This window comes from Sinocyclocheilus grahami, unplaced genomic scaffold (genome assembly GCF_001515645.1).
Source record: "Sinocyclocheilus grahami isolate Dianchi unplaced genomic scaffold, SAMN03320097.WGS_v1.1 scaffold139.1, whole genome shotgun sequence".
NCBI classification, from domain to species: Eukaryota; Metazoa; Chordata; class Actinopteri; order Cypriniformes; family Cyprinidae; genus Sinocyclocheilus; species Sinocyclocheilus grahami.
In genome coordinates, this window is record NW_015505318.1 from 1,442,199 (window position 1) to 1,465,437 (window position 23,239).

The 23,239-nt window shown below is 35.9% G+C and overlaps 1 protein-coding gene across 1 annotated transcript in view; it reads left to right on the forward strand.

The window, feature by feature from the left end:
• LOC107591273 (serine/threonine-protein kinase OSR1-like) overlaps nucleotides 1-23,239 on the forward strand; it is a gene marked incomplete at its 5' end in the record, with an annotated part of 51,345 nt that overhangs the window by 12,464 nt on the left and 15,642 nt on the right. Inside the window, 2 exons of the mRNA XM_016280388.1 lie at nucleotides 3,183-3,291; nucleotides 17,379-17,520. Coding sequence (XP_016135874.1) covers nucleotides 3,183-3,291; nucleotides 17,379-17,520 — 251 coding nt within the window. The remainder of the gene's footprint in view (nucleotides 1-3,182; nucleotides 3,292-17,378; nucleotides 17,521-23,239) is intronic.

Genomic DNA, 23,239 nt, shown 5'->3' on the forward strand with positions numbered 1-23,239 from the left:
TCAATTATCATTTTGACATATCTTTTCTTTATTTAAAGGCTGAAAAGTGAGGTTTACGTTTTGAAACTTTTTCTAAGCTTTATTCGAACATTTACATTAGATATTTCAACATGCTATTAAACTGTTGTCAGTCAAGTTGTCATTTAAAATCCGAACATCATTGGTAATGTTATTGTTTTAGTGATTATGCAGACAAAAAGTCATTTTATTTGTTGTTTGTTGATTTTTAAATATAAAACTTGAAGTGATTTATGTGTCGGTACTTTTTTAACATCTCCAGCACATTTTTACGTTTTGAAACTTTTTCTAAGCTTTATTCGAACATTTACATTAGATATTTCAACATGCTATTAAACTGTTGTCAGTCAAGTTGTCATTTAAAATCCGAACATCATTGGTAATGTTATTGTTTTAGTGATTATGCAGACAAAAAGTCATTTTATTTGTTGTTTGTTGATTTTTAAATATAAAACTTGAAGTGATTTATGTGTCGGTACTTTTTTAACATCTCCAGCACATTTTAACAATACCGTGATAATACTGATAACTGTGATAATTTTGGTCACTATAATCGTGCTAAGAAATTTTCATACCGTTACATCCCTACACTGGATATGGAGGCAGAAAGGCAGTGACATAACCACAGACAAAGAGTCTCAGTGCTTTTCTTTGCTCATTGTCCTCTGGACGTACACGAATCGGGTGGCAAACAGTCCCTTGATGTCACCCTCCCTGTTTAGGCTATTGTATTTGTCTCTCGGGTAGACATCGGCCAGCCAAGCTGAGGTGACCCTCTGTGAGAACGCAGATGGAACGCTAGCTAGTGAATGTCCAAAGCCCGCCCCGTGTGTTGTTGTTTTCATACGCCCTCAACCTGGTGTCCATCGTGGAACTGGACACAGGCTTTGTGGAGCCAGCCAAAGCTGACTGAATTATTGAATTAAGTCCAGCTTTGGGACAGAGGGGTGGGACATACCCAGTGTCCCACTGTTGGGGTGTCAGTGACCCCACGGTTTTGGCACGGGAAGAGCTTTGTGTTGACTGGCATGATTGCGCTTGTACATTTATTTTTTTGGGTCAGTGGAAAACATGGCTCATGTTCTCAGGGTCATTTGAGGACTCTATTTGGAAAGTGCAATTGCCATGAGTTGTTTTTCAGGAACTTGAAATGGCATGTTTTCTTATTGTCTTTTTATCTAAATATTGGAGGAGACTGCTACAACCTGTCTCATTCATTTGAAGCAGAGTGGTGCACTTTATTACAACATGGCTGCATTTTTTTGGTTCATTTCATTACCATACTTGCATGGATACAAAGCAGCATATGCTTATATTCAAACCTTAGTTAATTTAGAAGGGAAGTGTATGTGTAAATTGTGTGCAGTGTAAATGCAGGCTTTAAAACGGGTTGAGTTGAGGCATGCTAATTTCATACTTGGGTCTCTGCCATTTCTGTCATTCCTGTAGTACTGGACTATTGAGTAGTGATTGCAAAAGACTTGGGTTTGGCTTTTCAACATTAGCAACACACTTCGAAGCATTTACACATGACTTAAAGATGCTTCAGTATTTCAATTCAAGAAATTATTATTTTTTAAATTATTTTTTTGTTGTATTTTATTTTAATGAATAAAATTAAATATAATTATTTTATTAAACAAAACACTCTTTTTTAAAAAAAAAAAATGTTTTTATGTAGCTCAAATGAATAGTCACTTTTATGGTGCTTTTTCGTCCTTTTCCAAGCTGTTTTGTTTTGCAGATATAAAATAATAAAACAAAAAATTAAATGAAATAAAGTACTTCTTTAAATACATTTTAAAAAGCCATTTTTTCATGTAACTGCAATGAAAGGGCCCTTTTATTATCTTTGAGGCTATGTTTGTTTTAATTTAATAATTTTTTTTATATAAAATAATAAAAATAAAAAATTAGTTTTATTTAAAGAAAAAGCCATGTTTTCCATATAACGGCATTGAATGGGTACTTTTATTTTGCCTTTGCATCTTTTTTGAAGCTATTGTATTGTATTTTGTTTTGTTTTAATATATTAAAAAAATCTATGAAAATACTCACGAGTCACTCTTTTCCATGTGACTGCAATGAATGGGCACTTTTATAGTGCTCTTGCATACTTTCTAAAGCTTTTTTTTCTTCTTCATTTTTTAGTATTATTATTATAACTGCAATAAATGTTATGGTGCTTTTGCATCCCATTTGAAGCTTGAAAGCTCTGGTCCCCATTCATTTTCATTTGAACCAAGCAGCACAAAACGGTGTGAAGGTATGAAGTCATGTGTCCATTCATTCAGATTAATCCTGCAGTGTTTTTAGTTTCTATTATTGATTGCTTTGCATTGCATGTAACAAACTGAACAAGCCTGGGCCTGACAGCAAAAATAGAAATGGCAGAATTGCTTTGTAATATCATTAGGAAGCCCCCTCCATCAAATGAGTCGGGGAAAGCTCAGAGTGATGGATTCGGCTGCAGTCCCAACATTACCTCAGCTGTCAATCTCTCCGAGCTGCAAGGGTTTCACTTCAACTGCTCCGTCAACTGGAAAGACCAACAAATAAACAGGGGGTGGAGAGGAAAACTGTTTGTTTTTCCTTCTGTTTTCAAATGCCGAAAAATCAATCTAGCGGTGGCGTTTCTTGGATGGATATTGACTGTAACATATACACCTATTTATTTGGATTCCTTGGTTATTTGGAACAGGCTGTAAGGCAGTCAGGTGAAGGTGTCATAGTGTTTACAGCATGCTTGGATGGATGTTGTTTATTTTTACAGTTTGTACGTGCTTTGCGGTGAATGAGCTAATAAAAACTACTATTTCACCTGAAGTACGTAAATATCTGCACGGATCGTGAAGGTTTGCCAACTGTGCAACTGAGCCAGACTTGTTTAAACATTAATCCAGATCTGGAATGGCACCATTGTGAGGCACCACAGATATTTCGGTTAGCCATGAGGCCCAGTGCATTCTGGACTACATACTATATGACTGTATACACAGACCATTTGCTGATTCCTGAGTGTAATGCAGTTTTGTATTCCCCTGAAGGAAGCAAATTATTGTTGTCCAATTATTGCACACTCTGAATCATTTAGAAAGGATATTGGTTAAATCGGGTTACTGTCAATGAAGAGTGATTGTCTTTCTGTTTTTCTCTCTCTCTAGAAAGAGATTCAGGCGATGAGTCAGTGTCACCATCCCAACATTGTGTCGTATTACACCTCGTTCGTGGTGAAGGATGAGCTGTGGTTGGTCATGAAGCTGCTCAGTGGTGGTAAGTCCCTCCCACCTGTTCTTTTTCATCCAATCCGAACACTTCATTTTCATCTCTGTCATTGGCTTTGTCCAAATGCTGAAAAATGCCGCTCAGTGGTAGGGACACATTAAGACATTCAAAATGTATGTATTATCCTGTCTTCTGAGAGGACTTCATTTGGCGTTCAAAAACGCTGCTTCATTCAAAGAGAGACAAAATGAAAAACGCTGTTGAAATAATTTTTACTTTGAGCGCAACATTAGAAGGCTAACTGATTTTTAGCCTTATAATCCTCTGAACGTGCACACTAGATGATTCGACCAGACCGCGAGACCACACACTTGTCGATTGTAGGAACGATTTCACAGTGACACGCGATCTCACGGAGACTCGCGAGAACATACGTGACTAGAGCAGAAAAACAAATGGAAGACAATCGATGTCGTCAGCTGGCTCTCCCGGCACACGTTCTGTTTCACAGTGAAAAACAAAGTATAAAAAGAATATGGGTGATGTATTCTGCTTTCGTGGCATTTTTGTGGCTGCCAAGTTTCAGCTATAGAAGAATGCAACATCGGAGCAGTTAAATAATCGTAATGACACCACACAATAGAGGATTTTTTGGACAAAAAAAATTGCTTTCGACAAGCCCTGATCGTTCGGGGGCCAAACCGGGCTTAAAATCGGCCGTGTCTGCAACGATGGCCTTGTGGGCAGCGCACTGACATGTAGTGCTTTGGGCGTCCCGAGTTCCAGGCTCGCGGACCTTTCCCGATCCCATCCCCCCCTCTCTCTCACCTAATTCGCTTCCTGTCGACCTACTGTCTAAATAAAGGCATAAAACGCCAAAAATACAACTTAAAAAAAAAAAAAAACTAAAAAATGCCTTGATCCTCTAGTGTTGTGGCAATCTTACGTTTGGGGTCAGTGAGATTTTTTTAATAAGTATTTTACGCTGACCAAGACTGCATTTATTTCAACAAAATGACAGTAAAAGCAGTGATATCTTGAAATGTAAATGTACTATTTTAAATAACAGTTTTCGGTTTAGATATCTTCTAAAATATCTTCTTGTTCCTGTGATGGCAAAGCTTAATTTTCACTCACATGTTCTTTCAGAAATCATTAGAATATGCCTATTTAGTGCTCAGATAACTTTTCAGATGTTAATAATTTCTTATTATTATCAATGTTGTGCTGAATATTTTTAGGATTCTTTGATGAATAGAAAGTTCAAAAGTAAGAAGTTAAAATAGAAATCTTTTTTTAATATTATCAATGTCTTTACTGTTCACTGCATCCTTGCTGAATAAAAGTCATTTCTTTAAAAAAAAAAAACCTTGCGCACCAAAAACTTTTGAATGGTATGGGAACAATACATCATAACTTGGAGTGAATTAAAAAAATCATAAAGTTGTAGTTTTGCTTTATTTGAATAAAATGAAGTCATTTTCTGAGATTGGCTGTTTTAGTACTTTATAATTTTATTTACTTTGACTATTTATTTGTTTGTAACATGGGAAGTAAAATCTGTTGTAGACATGCATGTGTTCAAATGTAAGATATATTTACATGGTTGTTGCTGAATTCACAGCAGTCTTCTTTTTTTGCAGGACTTCTATTTTTGTGATGTCATTTATTTTAGAAAATGTTAAATATATATTTCTCCTAATTTTTCCCCATAGAAATTAATTTGCAATTAACTATGGTGACCAAGTTTGTTTCACCCACGATGAGCATTCTTTGCTGGCTGTATCCATATACAGTGTGGAACAGTCCTTCATCTATCAAACACGGTTTGACTCTTTGAAATAAGGTTTGCCTAAATATATGGATGGTTTTTGTTGGTAATAGAAATACATTTTGTATTTCAGTTTTGAGTACCAGCCTCTGATTAGGATCTCAAATGCCCCGTTAGAATGATAATGGAGTCTGCCAGGGGCTCCCCTACGGAGTTAATCACAGACTGCTGTTAATTACAGCAGATGCATTAGTTCTGCGGCAGCCTATGCAGGATTTCTTAGGACAGTATTGCATTATGATTGACTGCTTCCAGGATAGATATCTTCTGATGAGCATGTAGTGCTGCATGATTAATCAAAATTAAACCGAGATATGGCTATGTGGCTTTATGCAATTATCAGTCATAATGAAATGAGTATATGCACTTAGTTATTTTAATGCTAAAAGTAAGTTCAATAAGGAAAACAGCCATAAATATTAATTTTAAAATTTAAAGGGGTCATATGATATTATGATAATATTATTTGGTGTATTTGGTGTAATAAAATGTGTTTATGCGGTTTAAAGTTCAAAAAACATTATTTTCCACATACTGTACATTATTGTTTCTCCTCTATGCTCCGCCTTTCTGAAACGCGTAGATTTTTACAAAGCTCTTCTGCCAGCTGAAGATACCCAGGTGGCACGCTGCCCGTCTTAAATATGAAGGTAGGACACAAGCATGCAGGCGTCCGTCTCACATCTGGACTCTCGGCACACAGGGCACATCACAGCGGGCAACATCTTAAATAACAATGGCTCTCTCATCAAGAGGCGCAGGCGGCTCGTTTAAATGTAATAGATTCACAACTGATTATAGAGATTTTTCAGGGGCAGCTGCTATGTTTTTATTGTGTAAAAAAGGGATAGTTCAGCTAAAAGTGAAAATTGTCATCACTTACTCAAACATCTATGGCTTTATTCAGGATTTCTTAATTTGCCATTCCACAAATAAGGCCTAAAAAGTTCCTAAATCAGAGAAGAAAGTTATAAGTTCATAAAGTCATGGCATTAAATGTTGCATACAAAATGAAAATCTTCCTCATAAAAAAAATGAATATGTTCCTCAGTATGTTTTGTTTCGATTAATTGCACAGCCAGAAATCGAAAACGATTTCGATTTCGGCCTCCAACGATTATGAAAATAATCAAGATCAAACCATTATTGCGCCCCATTCCGACCCCTTTCCAGTGGTGCGCTTTCGTTCCTCCATAAAAGCCAAATTTCATGGGCAAATCAATAAAATCATGCATCGTGACTTGCAAAATGGGATGTGCTTGGTTTATTGAAGTGTATTAGATTTATTCATGTTTTTAAAAGTGCTTAAGAAAACTTGTGCTTCCTCAGGAGGGATATATGTGCCTGCGCTCAGAGACGGAACACAACACGGACATGTAAAGTCATCTTTAGGTCAAGCTGCGCACCTAAATGGTCAAATACTAGGGGTGTCGAAATTAATCATTTCTTCGATGTATCGCGATGCAGACGAGGACGATTCGGTATCAGTTCAGTAATAGACCATAACAGATTATAATGTGCTGACACTTTTCTGACCTCATTTGTCGCATACGTGCTTTGTCGTGGTAGCATACATTAGGCGCGTTCGGCTTGATCACAGAATGATCAGTGAATGACATCAAGTATCGTGAGAGCGATAAGAGAGCAAACGGATCCTTATGCTTTCACGGTTGATGTCATACACTCATCCTGCGCAGTGCTGCTTCAAATCGAACGCGTCTAATGGTGGAGGGAGGCGAGACGTGAGTGCGAGTAATTAAAAATGCTCCAACTACTTTAAAAGCCGACATCTGGCCACATTTCGGCTTTTATGAACAACCTGAGCACCTGGAGAAGACACGCTGTGTGTAAATCATGTCACGTACAATGAAATATGTAGGGGGTAGGGATGGGCAAACGAAGCCTCCTGAAGCACTGAGGCTTTCCTCTGACTGTTTCGGGAAAAGATTCAAAGCTTCGAGTGTCTCGAAAACAGGGCCATCTGGTGGTTAATAAAAAATATAGCAGCCAAAAGCCTGTGAAAGATGCTTCGTAGGACGAGGCATCTACCACATATTCCACAAATCGATTCAAGTTACGTGCACAAATAAAAGCCTAACAGTGTTTGTGTTTGTTGAATTTCTGTCTCTGATAAATTCATTTACCCATTAAACTGCAATTTAATACCAGTACGAAGATAAATATGATGTAATAGAAGAATAATGTACACATATGAATTGCATATGACAAATATTGAATTTTTCTGAAATAATTTGTATTCTTCATATTACTTGTATGACTCGGTATCTAAAATGTAACTGAATAAGTCCGAATTAAAACATATTCGTAAAGTAAGATCTGGGGGATCAAACATTTCGACACGCAAAGGGAATCGCGCACATGACTGGACAGAAAGTGATGCTTCGTTTGTCATTGGTCACGTGATTTCTATGACAATTAACAACACAACACAAGCTTCGAATCGAGGGTTCATCTATCACGCCCGTTTATTCTTGACACAAGCTCCGATGCCTCGGTTCAAATGTCACATCACTAGCAGCGGGTAATACCACTAACTTAAGAAACCAGGTACAGGTCATATATCTGACTGCTTGTATTTATTGACAAAATTTTATAAATGTGAAGTAAAATTGAAAATTGAGGATGCAGTGCATCGTCAATGCATTGTGATGCATCGTGATATCTAATTGAACCGAATCGATGACATGATAATCGTAACTGAAACGAACCGTGAGACCAGTGTAGGTTCACACCCCTATCAAATACACGCAAAAAATGTCAAAATGCGGCGCTTAGTGATTATTCACGTAAACCTTCATCAGTCATGTAATAAATGAACATAAACAGTTGAGAATGAAAATACATGTGTAACGGTAAATTGGATCCGTGCTGCTCTTAAAGTGACAGCGGGCTATATTCCTGCTGCGACTGTGTGCTTAATATTAATCAAACAACAAAAGACCAATTCAAAACCACACACTGCTCTTAAGTGAAGGATTTTTGTAGCTTTAATAAGAAACAAAGAAAGTTTCATTCTTACTCGGACTATGCTGGTAGGTTACTAATATCAGTTACCCTAATACTCTGCTGTGGTATTGAGAATTGTGAAATTTCTCTGGTCTCTAAAATGTAGATGTCATAGCAACCTTGTTTACAGAAAATATATATTTAATATATAGCACTATCTTTAAATAAATCACTCGTATAAAGTTTTGGTCATATGGCCCACTCATAATCGTGTTAAATAATTGTGATTACAGTATTGACCAAAATAATCGGGATTATGATTTTTGCCATAATCGAGCAGCCCTATTTTCCAATACAAATGTCTAAACATCCTTAAATCACGGTACACTTACTTGAGATACAGATTGAACATGTGAAGTCTTTCTGAGAAACTGAACCAAATTAAGTGAGTTTATTCCTTTTAAAAAAACACATCTGTTAGTGGGTGTGAAAACTTGTTTTTTTTAATTGAATTAAATTGATTTGTCTGAGCCAATTTGTATATATTTGTTCTTGTTTCAATCATAAACATTTAATTTTGATAACATTTTCTCATAAAATAGAACTTCTTGTTTTATGTAATTTTGCTTCAAGTAAATGCAAACTGACTGGAAAACGGGGAAAAAATTGCTCAAGAACACTTTTTTTGCAGTTTAATCAGAAGGTACAGTAAAAGTTATTTTCAGGGGTATTCAATTTTATTTCATTTTATTTTAATTAAAATGGAGATAAAATGGACTTGTTGGAAGTTGTATTTCCAAACTGCCATTGCTAATACAAAACATTTACATTTAGAAACCATATTGACATTGTGTTCCTTTGGATTTATTCCTTACATTTTATTTTCTTGGTCTTATAAAAGGGCTTAAAAAGTCTTGAATTAAACATTAAATGTGCAGAAACCCTGTTTATTTCTCCTTTGAACACATTTGAAAAATGTCTGTGTTTTTGTTTTGTCTATTCAATGAAATCAGGTCCAAACAATAAAATAAACTACAAAAAACAGTCATACAGGTTTGAAACAACATGAGGGTGAGCAAATTCTGACAATGTTCATTTTTTGGTGAACTGTTCTTTTGATAATGAAGGCAAAAATGTCTCAGTCCCCTTCAGTGAATGGTTAAAGAGCCGAAGTGCTCAAAGCCATCTGTTGGGTGGTGGCCTGAAGCTGTCCTTGAAATGTGACTTCTGTGGGTTTAACTGTCCCATCTTGATAGTGATGTGTGTGATATTCCCTTTGACAGCTGTCGGAAGTAATGACGTAAATAGGAGTGTGATTTTGCGTGAAGCTGCTCGGTGGCATTCCATAGTGTCAGCACAGGAAGTGTTTTTAGGAAAGATCTACGAAACAGTTTTTTTCCCCCCTTTTTTGGGTTTACTAGGAAATTTGTATGTTTTTTTTATTTTTTAGCAAAATAATACTTGACAATTCCCTCCAATTTCTTGTCTACTTTATACTGTCCTACCGGGAAGAGAAAAGGGCCTTAAGTTGAATTTATTCATTTGTGGCATTTACAGGAAAGCCGGAAAAAAAAAGAAAGTCAGCTTCTCAGTCTGGCTTGTTTGTTGGGTACAAAGGTATGTGAGATAGGAATACGATCAATACCTTCATTAGCACAAAGCACAAAAGAGGCCTCTGAACAGCACTTGTGAGTAGATCTTTTACAGCTAGATGGGACTTTTACAGCTTCAGCACACATTGTTGGCTGTCACTTCTGTGCAGCACTGGATGTAAATGGGTCATTCTACAAACAGCTGCCATTCGTGCACGTAAAAGAAAAAAAAGATCTTTAACAGAAAAATGTTAAATAATAAAAGCTGTACTCCAGCTCCAAATTTTATGTGATAATATAGACATTTTCTACACATCAGCAAAACTAAAAACATATATACAGTTTGTGTGTGTGTGTATATATATATATATATATATATATAATGTCTTTTACAGTAGTTTTTTATGCTCCTCAAGGCTGCAGTTATTTCATCGAAAATACATGAAAAAATTTAATATTGGGAAATGTTATTATGCTGTAAAATAATGTTTCTCTATTTTAATATACATTAAAATCTCATTTATTCCTGTGATGCAAAGCTGAATTTTCAGCATCATTACTCCAGTCTTCAGTGTCACATGATCCTTCAGAAATCATTCTAATATGCTGATTTATCATCAGTGCTGGAAACTGTTGTGCTGCTTTATCATTTTTTGGAACCTGTGATACCTTTTTTTCAGGATTCTTTGATGAATGAAAAGTTAAAAAGAAGAGCATTTATTTAAAATAGAAATCTTTTCTAACAATATACACTACAGTTCAAAAGTTTGGGGTCAGTAAATTTATATTCTTGCTGTTTTTTGAAAGAAATTAACTTTTATTCAGCAAGGATGTGTTAAATTGTTGAGAAGTGATAGCAAAGATTTATATTGTTTGAAAAGATTTATATTTTGAATAAATGCTGTTCTTTTTAACTTTTTATTCATCAAAGAATCCTGAAAAAGTATAGTTTCCAAAAAAATATTTGGCAGCACAACTGTTGCCAACATTGATAATTTTATATTATATTATATTAGAATGATTTCTGAAGGATCATGTGACACTTTATAATGAAGTAATCGTTGATGGAAATTCAGCTTTGCATCACAGAAATAAATTATATTTGAAAGGATATTAAAATAGAAACCATTATTTTATATTGTAATAACATTTAGCAAGATTACTGTTTTTTTCCCTGTAATTTTGATCAAATAAATGCAGCCTTGATGAGCATAAGATACCTCTTTAAAAAACATTACAAGTCTTACTGATCCCAAACTTTTGAACTGTAGTGTATATTGTTAGAAAAGATTTCTATTTTAAATAAATGCTCTTCTTTTTAACTTTTTATTCATCAAAGAATCCTGAAAAAGTATAGTATTAAAATATGTAAAATATTACAAAAATATCTTAACCACATGCTAAAAGTTGAAGTAGTTTTTTCCTGTGTAATAATATACATATTTTCTACACATCAGCAAAGTTCCAGTAACTAATTTTATTTTATTTTTGCATATTTTGTATATTTAAATTTATTAAATTTACATTAAATGGTATAATACAATTTATTTACACTTACATACTTTATTTATATGATAGAATATGTTAAATATGACAGAAATTGCTTTAAAAATGACCTATTCAAACTGTAAAAGGCACCTTTTTCATAGAAAGAGCCAAATGTCATCCATCCAGTACTAAAAGTAATGACTGCGTCTCACAGTTTCAAGATGAAAAAGCCACAGATAAAGTTTTGGACACTTAATATACTTAATCATACACAGACATAATCATACAAAGTATGAACACACACACACACACACAGAAACTCTGTACTGCATTCTTGAATGTGAATTTGACACACTTTTTCTATTCTTGACTGTCTTTTTCATCCATCAAGCAGATTACCCAGAGCAATTGAAATTTTTGGTGCAGTAATATTTTAAGCTAAAGCTTTTGCTGTTTTGTGGATTTTAAGCATGATGTTTTGAAATATGGCATTGTGCCAGTAGTCACAGCCCACTGAGAGCCAACAGATGCTTCCTATCTTCCCTTTATTCCCTCTGCTCCTCCACCCTTATTTTCTTGGAGTAATCTTTCCCTCACCATCGGCCCCGTATGGCCTTGTGCCCTTTGGCCCAGTGGGCACGACATGGCATGTTCCACCCACGCCAATGCAGGATCCTTAGGAAGCCAGTAGTGTCAGATAGTCTGACAACTGTTGGACAAAGAGTCATTTTCTTTTCCTGTTGTGGAAGCATAATTGGAATTACAGACTGGGCATTGGGGAGATTTCCTGGTGATACTTTTCCTCAAAGTGTCACAATAGAATATCAAGAATGCTTTTGCACCACGTCGTCACAGTTAAAGTTACTTTCAAAGGCATTTGGAAAGGGAGTTTGGCTCATGTGGACAAGACCTAAATTGATTTGTATGATATTTAATGAAATGAGAAGCGTTTACGGTCACATCTCAATCACACCTCAGCATGGGGCTTCATGTAATTGAGGCGTTCCTGGATGAGCCACATTCTTGGGATCTGACATGGGACGAACCCCTTACATTCATAGTTAAATTAATTCATTCAAAAATTAATTTGATCCATTAAATTTTTTTTATCTGATTAATCACATCCTTTTTCTGTGATTAATCGCGATTAATCGCACACTTCGTGAAATTAAGCATAGACAATTTATCTTGTTTTAAATGTTTATTTTGTCATCATTTGCTATATCCAGTAAAGTAAACCAAAAGACTGAAGGGTGATTCTCAAAAATCTATATTTTCTGCAAGCTTTTTTCAAGATAAATTTAGATGTCTTTCCAAAAAAGGACACCTAGAAACTCCAAAAGGACACCAAAGAACCAAATTATATAAGGAGCCCATATAAGCACATATGAAAGAAAAAAAAATCTGCATTTTATAGTATGTGTACAATGCAACAGCAAAGAGCTTTTTACATTTTAGAGAAGCCAAGTTGCGATACCAAACAGGATCACGTGGAGATGTCAAAAAAAAACTTAAACCAACCGCCTGCTGACTGCATATATCTACTACAGCAGTGGTTCTCAAACTTTTTACAGCGGCGTACCCCCTGGGGAATTTAACATTCTTCTGCGTACGCCCTCTCTTCCACTTAGACCGCAGTCACACCTTTTCTATTAAAGGACATTATTTTCCCCCTTAAATTGATTTACATGTGTATTTTTTACCTTTATAGAGGCAAACATTTTCTATCTTTATTAATTGTATGTCATGTTTTATGCCATATTCTTAACATTCCATTAAGTGTATTATTAATATAATAAAGCAATAAATTATGGCAAATCGAAGTGATAGCTGTAGATTTAAAAATAAAACCAGCAATATGTGTCTTAATGAGCCAGGCGTCGCGTCATTCATTCATTCAGTAACGAAGCAAAATGCTGTAGTTATGAATGGGTTATTAATCACGGACTCTCCAAATAGTTCAAAGCCGCTGATTCGTTCACTAACTGTATGATACTGTATGATGCTTGGAGACGCACACCAGATGATACGGATTTCGTCGGAACTATTATTTCGTTGGCCATATTCTTAACATTCCATTAAGTGTATTATTAATATAATAAAGCAACAAAATATGGCAAATCGAAGTGATACTTGTAGATTAAAAATAAAACCGCCAATAGGTGGCGGCAAGTATAGCTGTCTTACTGAGCCAGGTGTTGCGTCATTCATTCATTCATTCAGTAACAAAGCAAAATGCTGTAGTTATGAATGGGTTATTAATCACGGACTCTCCAAATAGTTCAAAGCCGCTGATTCGTTCACTAACTGTATGATACTGTATGATGCTTGGAGACGCACACCAGATGATACGGATTTCGTCGGAACTATTATTTCGTTGCAAAATAGAACAAACATGACAATATTCTGTTTAAAATGTAGGCTACATTTAAAATGTAAAATGTTCACTTAATATTACCTTTTTCGTTGAACGGTTGTAAAAAAAATGGTCACATTTGCCATCGTTTGGATGTTCAGGGAAAGAAATTTGCGTCCTTGCTCGTATTTTAAACATGAAAACAATAACACAGGGTGTGTCTGAAGAGAGTTTAAATCGATCTCAATGTACAGTTTGTGCCAATATTTGCTCTTCATGCTATTAAGTGAAGATCTACTTATTGAACAGCCAATTTTGTTCACGTACCACCTCCGTCACCTCACGTACCAACAGAGGTACGCGTACCCCAGTTTAAGAACCACTGTACTACAGTACATGAATCCATTCCGTATAACTAAACACAGCAACATAAACATGACAAATCAAAACATTATCGTGAATGTGTGTGGAAACAACGTGAATGTACGGAAATGTCTGTGCCTGTGCATCAATACAATGTGCGATCAGTGCATCAAGAGCACTCATACACGCATTATTATAACGGACTCACGCGTGCTTACTGTACGACTCCTGTACACCACCGCAATCGTCTTTACCTTGATTGTAGTCTTCATCCATCAAAACTTTACTAGCGAGACTGGTTATCCAGTCGCGTCTCATCTGGCCATACAGCGGTGGGATGTGTTGACAATCTGTTCAGTCTGTACTTCACACAGCGCGTGTGATGTGTGAGGGCTCGTGCTCTTCACAGACAATCACAGAATATGACAGAGCTCGTGTTTTAAAGCGAAACACTGGAATGAATAATTCACTTAAAACGCAACACGAGTCTCTGTTCTCTCTGCAGTCTCTGATGTAATCAGCCTGGTTTCCTTTATATTAGCACTGTTTTGGACGGATTGTTTGAATGCATTCGCATACTAAATCATTGGACTGAAAACTTTCCTGGAGTTTAGCAGCTTAAAATGATCGAATCGCAAGCAGAGTAGCAAAATTGGGTTAAAGGGTTAGAATAGAAATTGTGCTTCAGTAATTTTGCGTTAATTGCGTTAAATTATTTTAACGCGTTAAGGATTGTAAAATTAATTGCATGCGTTAACGCGTTAACATTGACAGCCCTAATAAATACACACACATACAGTATATATATTTTGAAAATATTTCCATGTATATATTTGTATTAATATAATTGATATTATATATAAATATTTTTAATGTATAAACATAACATTTTTCTTAAATATATACTGTATGTGTGTATTTATATATACATAATAAATATACACAGTACACACACATATATTATGTAAACAAAAACTTTTATTTTGGATGCGATTAATCATTTGACAGCACTAATAAAAACTAATTAAAGCATTTAAATTGAAAGAATAGAATAGAATATACAAAGCATTTAAACTAAGATCTGTAAGCTAAATATTAAAAGAAAAAAATCATGAATCTATAAATATAGCGCGCCAACTCTATAGCTGTTTGCCCGAGCATTGCAATTATTTCGCATTTACTTATCAAATGGTTTTCCCAACTCCTTTTTGTGGGTGTCCTGTGCACGGCAAATTATTCCTTCTTCGTGGTAGCGACATAAGAAGTGCGGAACCACGCACGTGTGCAGCTTAGGGGGGAACATTGCCCACATATTTTCAGAGAACTTTTGTGGTGTTTTTTGCCATTGTGACAACTCGTGGTCACCATTTACTTTCGTTGTATGGAAAAGAGCAGCTTAAACATTCTGCTAAATATCTCCTTTTGTGTTCCACAGAAGAAAGTCATATGGTTTGTAACATGAGGGTGAGTAAATAATGACAGGCTTTTTATATATTTTGGGTGAACTATGTCTTTAAGTTAACTCTAGAGCTCAAGATTAAGGGGAGTTGTAGGAAATTAGTACATTATTATCTCTACTGACGCCAAGCATGTTTGCTGGTTTTACTCAACAGCCCCACCCATCAGCCTCACACGGGTTTGTAAACTAATGTAGCGTCATTTGCCAAGCTCTCTCTCTCTCTCTCTCTCTCTCTCTCTCTCTCTCTCTCTCTCTGTAAGAGCTCGACTGCTCTTAATCCAGGTTGTAGCTGTCACTGAAATTTGATGTGCTGTTCGCTCAGTCAGCAGTGTACTGGCTTCATGCCACACACATGCCCGCACACACACGCTTTCGCTGTCTTGTTTGTCTTTCATTCGAATGCTCACTTATTTGATTTTTATATGAAACAGCCTTCAGGCCACTTGGAGGTCGTTGGTGCCCTTTTTAATCCATGGAAGAAGAATGAGCTGTAGAAAGAAGAAGAAAAGAAACCAAAATAAGAAAACACATGAGCCCTTTTTCTGTTTCTTGGAATCACTTTTACCATGAACTAGGCTGTGGGTGTGATAGACTACCTTGATTTCCTAGGCTATGATCTCTCAGTTTTTCCTGGTGAGTCATGCTGCGCTTTAAAAATACAGTATTCTTGGCCTGTGTGAAATTGTATATCTGTAGTTTTATCCTTTTGACCACACAGTATTCAGTGTTTGTATTTTTGTATTTGCTCTGAAATGGCTTACAAAAGGTGATTGTTATTTGAACTACTAATACATTAAAAACAGTAATTTTGTGAAGTATTATTATTACATTTTAAAAATAAGATTTCTATTTTAATATAATATAAATTGTAATTTAATTCTGTGATGGCAAAGCTGAATTTTCATTATCATTACTCCAGTCTTCCATGTCACATGGTCCTTCAGAAATCTTTCTAATATGCTGATTCTGTGCTCAAGAAACATTTCTTATTATTATCAATGTTGAAAACAGTTGTGCTGCTTAATATTTTTGTGAAAAGTGAACTGGAAATCTGCCAAACTTTTGAAAGGTAGTGTATAGACAAGTTTTTTTCAGTTGTTATATTATGTTTCCATTCAAATAAATATCATTGTGCCTCTGGACTGTCACTCTGCCCCACAAACACACTGGTCAGCCACCCACTCCGCTGACGGCACGCTGCGCGACCTCCTCTTCATCCCGAGGGTTTAAAGTTCTGCTTTTGGCATCAGCGATGCCACAGCAGTTAACATGATCAGAACTCTGGGAATTCAGAATTCAGTTTCTCAGAATTTCATTTCGGAGAGTTTTGATTACTCAAGCTAAGTGGAATAAAATTTTATTTGCTATGCTTAATCCAACTTTTCACATGGTTAGGAATTGCAACTCTAGGGCGGTTGCATGAACAAGACTGTCTTTGTCTTACCGATGTCTGAAATCGGGCCATTCAGAGCGTTCCCTGACACATGGAGGCCAGACCAGCCGTATTTTGGTTTATGCCGTTCACTTCCCTCAGGAGCTTTTGTCAGTTTGCGGGAGGTGTTGGCTGTCCTCCAAGCTCAAAAAATGGCCTAACTGGTTAATAATGTTGCTGATGGAACATTCTCCTCATGGACTCTTGAATATGCATTAATTAAATGTCATGGGAAAAATTAGGATTGACTGATTGTTTTCCTACTGTGCAGTTGCTTTGGTGTCCAAATTTCTGTTCCTTAGGGTTAAAACAATATTGGTTTGTTGGGTGTCACATAATCAAATTAATTTGTGTGTATGTGTATATATACAAACAACACTAAAAGACTGTTTTTAAAGACAACAAAGATTCTTGGGATGCAGCCAGAGCCATTTTTTTTATAGATTATGAAATTTGTGTCTGACCTTATGAAAAACTTTCAGGCACGTAAGAAGGTCGCACAAGAATGAAGCTCATTGGTTTTTGATGTTATAAGTCTGCCACAAAATGCTCTAGAATGTAGCATGTGTCCTTCGCAGATGCTCTTCTAGTGTTAATGACTGTATAACATTATGTCTACTTACAGCTCTCTGTTGTCTTTGTTGCAGGCTCTGTGTTGGATGTTATAAAGCACATCATTTCAAAGGGGGAACACAAGAACGGTGTACTGGATGAACCCAGTATAGCTACTGTGCTGAAAGAGGTCCTTCAGGGTCTTGAGTACCTTCACAAAAATGGACAGATCCACAGGTAATGCACTTTTGGAAAAGTTTTGGAACACTGGACCTAAAAATGTAGCTTGTCATTATTTATTTGTTCTAAACCCGAATTCCGTTTTCTGTTTAACATGAAAGGAGAATTTAGAAGAATATTTACACAGCTCCCTTTTTAATAGTAACTAGGGCTAGATGATAAAACGATAACAATAATTATCGTGATATAGTTTTCTTAAAAAAACAATAACGAATTTGATAAATGTTCAATATAATGTTTATACACCAAAAGAGGACCGAAACAGCGCTACTAGGGCTGGACGATTTTTCCGATTTTATCGATTAATTCGAATTTAATGTTTTGCCGCAATTTTTTTTTTTTATAAATCGAGGAATCACGATTTTCAATAGAAATGTTACCAATCGTTAGAATTAGACAGTTTGACAATATGCCGGTGATAACAGTAAAGAGAAAAGAACGATCCGATCGCATGTCGTCGCACGTGATTAACCACTCACGTGTGACGCTCTCAGTTAAGGACTGTACGTAGAATATATCACTAGGCACCATTCATACAGAATGCGCTTTCGTGTTGACAAAGACGAAATAGGAATAGGAAAAAATGCAAGAAGATGGGAGTGAACTTCTTTTAACTTAAGCGCCGCGTTTTTAGAATGCCATTTCATGCATGAGACACTATACATATAGTATGTATAAGACAAGTTTGTACAAGATACACAAGATAACACACATTTGTACAATTAGTTGAAGTTCATGGATCTTTTCTGCAAAAATATTTAACAAGTGATTTGTTTAACATTTACATCATGTTGACATCTTCATGTGTGGTGCACTTGGAATAGAATTTTCTTTAACTAGAGGGTTAATAAGGAAAAAGTTACTTGAATTCGCATGTCGTCGCACGTGATTAACCGCTCACGTGTGACGCTCTCAGTTAAGGACTGTACGTAGAATATATCACTAGGCACCATTCATACAGAATGCGCTTTCGTGTTGACAAAGACGAAATAGGAATAGGAAAAAATGCAAGAAGATGGGAGTGAACTTCTTTTAACTTAAGCGCCGCGTTTTTAGAATGCCATTTCATGCATGAGACACTATACATATAGTATGTATAAGACAAGTTTGTACAAGATACACAAGATAACACACATTTGTACAATTAGTTGAAGTTCATGGATCTTTTCTGCAAAAATATTTAACAAGTGATTTGTTTAACATTTACATCATGTTGACATCTTCATGTGTGGTGCACTTGGAATAGAATTTTCTTTAACTAGAGGGTTAATAAGGAAAAAGTTACTTGAATCATGTTGTAGTTACATTTTCAACTTGACTAGTTAAAAATCATATAAAAATCGAGAATCGGTCAGACGTTCTGAAAAGCCCAGCCCTAAGCGCTACTCATTTAAAGCGTGCCACATGGACCGTTTATCCTCTCGGATTCACTGTAGTAACACTAAATGTGCCACAGTATTGTCGCAGAAATGTGGGATAATCATGTCAAATTTTAATACATTAATAATGTAGTCATGTAGTAAATGTATCAAAGGAGTAGTGGAATATAAATACAGTATTTGTCTTGTGATTAGGCTGTAGCATTTGTGCATTTATAATATATGTATTTATACAGTTTTTCATACAAATATGTATAAACCATATAAACCAGTTAGAATCATTGTATGAGTGAAGAATCATTCAGTCCAATTTGTGAACCAAGTCAGTCAACTTATTCGTGGAAAAGAACTGGCTTGAAAGAACGATTCAGTTACAAATTGGACTTGAGGTACTTGTCTTGGACTCAGACTTGGACTCTTACTCGGACTCATACTGTAATTATGAATTAACTTAAATGTGCTCGGGTAGATTTGTACTCAAACTTGACACAGACTCTGACATTTTGGACAGTTTAATCCACATTATGTAGAACATGAAAGACAAAAAAAGTAACAACATAAAATTAAAATAACAAGACATTAATAAACATCTCCACTCAAACTCAATTGGTTAAGGCCTCGGACTCGACAAGATTGACTCTGACCCAACATTATAAATCTGGTTCTTAATCAGTCAAATTACATGGGTGTTTTAGGCACAGTTTACTGGATGGGGAAGATTTTAATGGAATAATGACTTAAATTTTGGCCTGTTTTTCATGCAAAGTGCATTGTATGACTTAAGATTGGAATATAGAGCAAAATTTTATATGGACTGCTTTTATTATACTTTATGGTGCTGTATAGACTTTTGTTGTATGTTGATAATCAGTGTTGGAAAAACAAATCTTTAGTGTTCTACAGGAAAACAAACCGCTTGCAGATTTGAAATGACATGAATGTGTAAATGATGCAATTTTCATTTTTGAATGAACTATCCCTTTAAGACTGGACTGGTTTCAACACAAAGGAGGTTTGTAGGATGCCTGTGGACCGAGACTCCAGGAATCAGCTTAATCTCAGGCGATGAATGATGGAATTAATGCATTATGTTTCAGAATCAACGTCTGCTTGAGTTTCCAGTGGAAATCCATGGAAAAACTGAGTGAGCCGTCCAATCTAATTCGTACACTTCAGTCTTTTATCATTAAATCTTTAAATCATACAATTCTCAGTTGATGTAGGCTGAGCGTATACGGCCGTTTCATTGGCAGTCTTTTTGTAAGCTCATCAAAGATTCCTTTGCTAGTTTATCTGAGACATTCATCTTCAGACTTCAATACTGACTTTGCGGTGATGACTCACTGATGGCTAATTTAAATCATCTGTCTGTTTCTCTCTCTCTGCCTTTTTATATTAATTGCTTTCTTCTCATATCCCTGGTTGCCTCTACACACGCTTGGGCCTGTTAAAGCAGACAGTGTAAATAATTCACAGGCTTTTAGTCTGGTTAAGTACCCATGACTTGCAAGCTTGACTCTGAATCTCAATGAAGGAGACCTTGTCTTTTTGCTTCTGCTGCGCCGCTAGTGTGACGGGAGGTAATTTTTGACTTATTAGAAGCCTTTGAGTGTTATTTTTAGATATCTGACAAAAATGTACAAACTAATTTAGTTTATTGCTTTTAGACACTTGTTCTGTGTTGACGTTTAAATGTTAAAGGGGTCATATGATGCGATTTTCTAATTTTCCTTTCTCTTTGGAGTGTTACAAGCTCTTGGTGTATAAAGAAGATCTGTAAAGTTGCAAAGACTAAAGTCTCAAATCCAAAGAGATATTCTTTATAAAAGTTAAGAATCAGCCACACCTACCTAAAACGGCTCGTTCTATCACGCCCCCACATATCTAGGTCACTATGTGGGAAGATTTGCATAACGCCGCCCAAATGTTCACGCAAAGAAAGAAGGCATAACTTTTATTCTCGCTGTAGTATTGTTGCCGCCGCCATGTCGTGAAGGTGCTGTGTGTTTCGTTGTGAAAGTGAAACTACTTTGTTTGGCCTTCCAAAAGAGGACAATATCTGCTTCGTCATGCCTAGAGCTGATCCGTGCTGGTTGCTGAGGAAATACAACAACTTTGCGCTGTGGATCACCGGATCGGCTTTCACCGTGGACAAAGCGGAGTCCAGCACGGGGTCGTCACATGTGTTTGCCGCAAGCATCATTCGTCGAATCCGCCGGCCGTGCCGTTCTCAAGCCCGCCGCCTCTGCTCACTCTAGCCCTCCGGCTGTTCCTCACTCTAGCCCCTGGCCTCTGCTCACTATAGGCCGCCGCCGCTCCCTCTAGGCCACCGTGTGTGACGCTGTGTTTCGTTGTGAAAGTGAAACTACTTTGTTTGGCCTTCCAAAAATTGACACAACTAGAAATCAGTGGTTAAGTTGTATTTACAACACTGTTCCAGAACAGTTCAACCCAAATATTCAGATGTGTCCAGCGCATTTTATGGAGGACCGATTCCTGATCCTGGTAGAGTACACTACAATGCCGGCTGTTCTGACACACAGACTGCAAGTACGTTTTTTATATATTATATTTTTTATATTTAAAGCGAGTTTTTTGGGCAGTGTAGAGTAGGGCTTGTTGTTTGTCATTTCTCCGATCACAAATGCAGACATGGTTTTATGTTTATGCAGCGCAAGTAAGATGGGACATACACATATAGACTATCATTAAAACATAAGACAATTACATTTAATATTTCAGATTTCATTATATATATATACAGTAGGTACGGAAAGTATTCAGACCCCCTTAAATTTTTCACTCTTTGTTATATTGCAGCCATTTGCTAAAATCATTTAAGTTAATTTTTTTTCCTCATTAATGTACACACAGCACCCCATATTGACAGAAAAACACAGAATTGTTGACATTTTTGCAGATTTATTAAAAAAAAAAAACTGAAATATCACATGGTCCTAAGTATTCAGACCCTTTGCTCAGTATTTAGTAGAAGCACCCTTTTGATCGAATACAGCCATGAGTCTTTTTGGGAAAGATGCAACAAGTTTGTCACACCTGATATATATATATATGTACTTATTTATTTACTTTGTGTATATAAAATCTGAAATATTTTTAAAAGTTTGTATGATAGTCTATAACAATGTAATATCTTAAAATATGAAAAATATTTATTCAGTATTTATTATGATATTTACTTAATATTTATTCATTAGATAGATATTTAGTTTTTTCAGTATGTTTTAAAATATTTATAGTTTCATGTTTATATGCGTGTATATCACACACTGAATAATATAAATACAATATATAGTATATTTATTCAATATTATTTATTTTTTATTTTCGAGAAAGATAGATAGATTAATATTAATGCAAATTATCAATCACTGTTTTTGGTTTGTTTTTCCACAAAAGAAAGACTGAAAAAAAATATCAGCTTTTTTAACTTTTGAGAAAACATCATATAACACTAAAAACTTGAGCTAAAATCCACAAAAGTCTTTAGACTTTAAGCATGTGTCAGGCGTGCAATCTGAATCATATGAGAGAAAGGTGAAGAGGGGTTGTTCGTATGTGCAGCAAGGAGGGAGTCGCACATTATCCTCCACATCGCTCAAGGATGCAATTAGACACTGTGTCTTAAGATTGGCATGAAGTCAGTTGTCAAAAGGGAGTGAAGCAGCAGAACTCTTCATCATCTTCACCGTCCCGTGAAGTCCAGCAGATGGGCGTAAAAATCACTCTCTGCCTCGAGTCTTTCACCCTCGCCACAGTTTAAGAACAGTATGTTTGTCAATGTAAAGCTTTGAGCTTGTTTGGGACTCAAATGGACTCTTTGGGTCTGTCCTCACACTGAGACTCTCTTTGTTATGGGTGTCAGCTGGGGAAACCAGAACACCCTGTCATGGCTCCCACAGAGGGTGACATCATTGCTCGGGCTGTAAGTGATCTGTATGGCTTAGATCTCAGGAAACCGTTCTGCTTTTGTTCTGACATTCTTCGGATTGCCTAGTACCATCTGGGTTTTATATGGTGGTGATGCAGTTGCATTCTGGAAAGTTTTAGAATACCTAATCCGTGGAGTATAATTAGCAGTGTCCTGTTTGACTTGAGAGATCTACTCATGTCGGGGTGTTTCATCCATATATGTGTGTGTGTGTGTCTATATATATATATATATATATATATTGATTGTATACATTTTTTTATTTTTTATTTATCAGATTAACTCACATGAAGGCGTTTCTTCTATGTATATATATATATATATATATATATATATATATATATATATATATATATATACACTATATACCGTACAGTATATATAT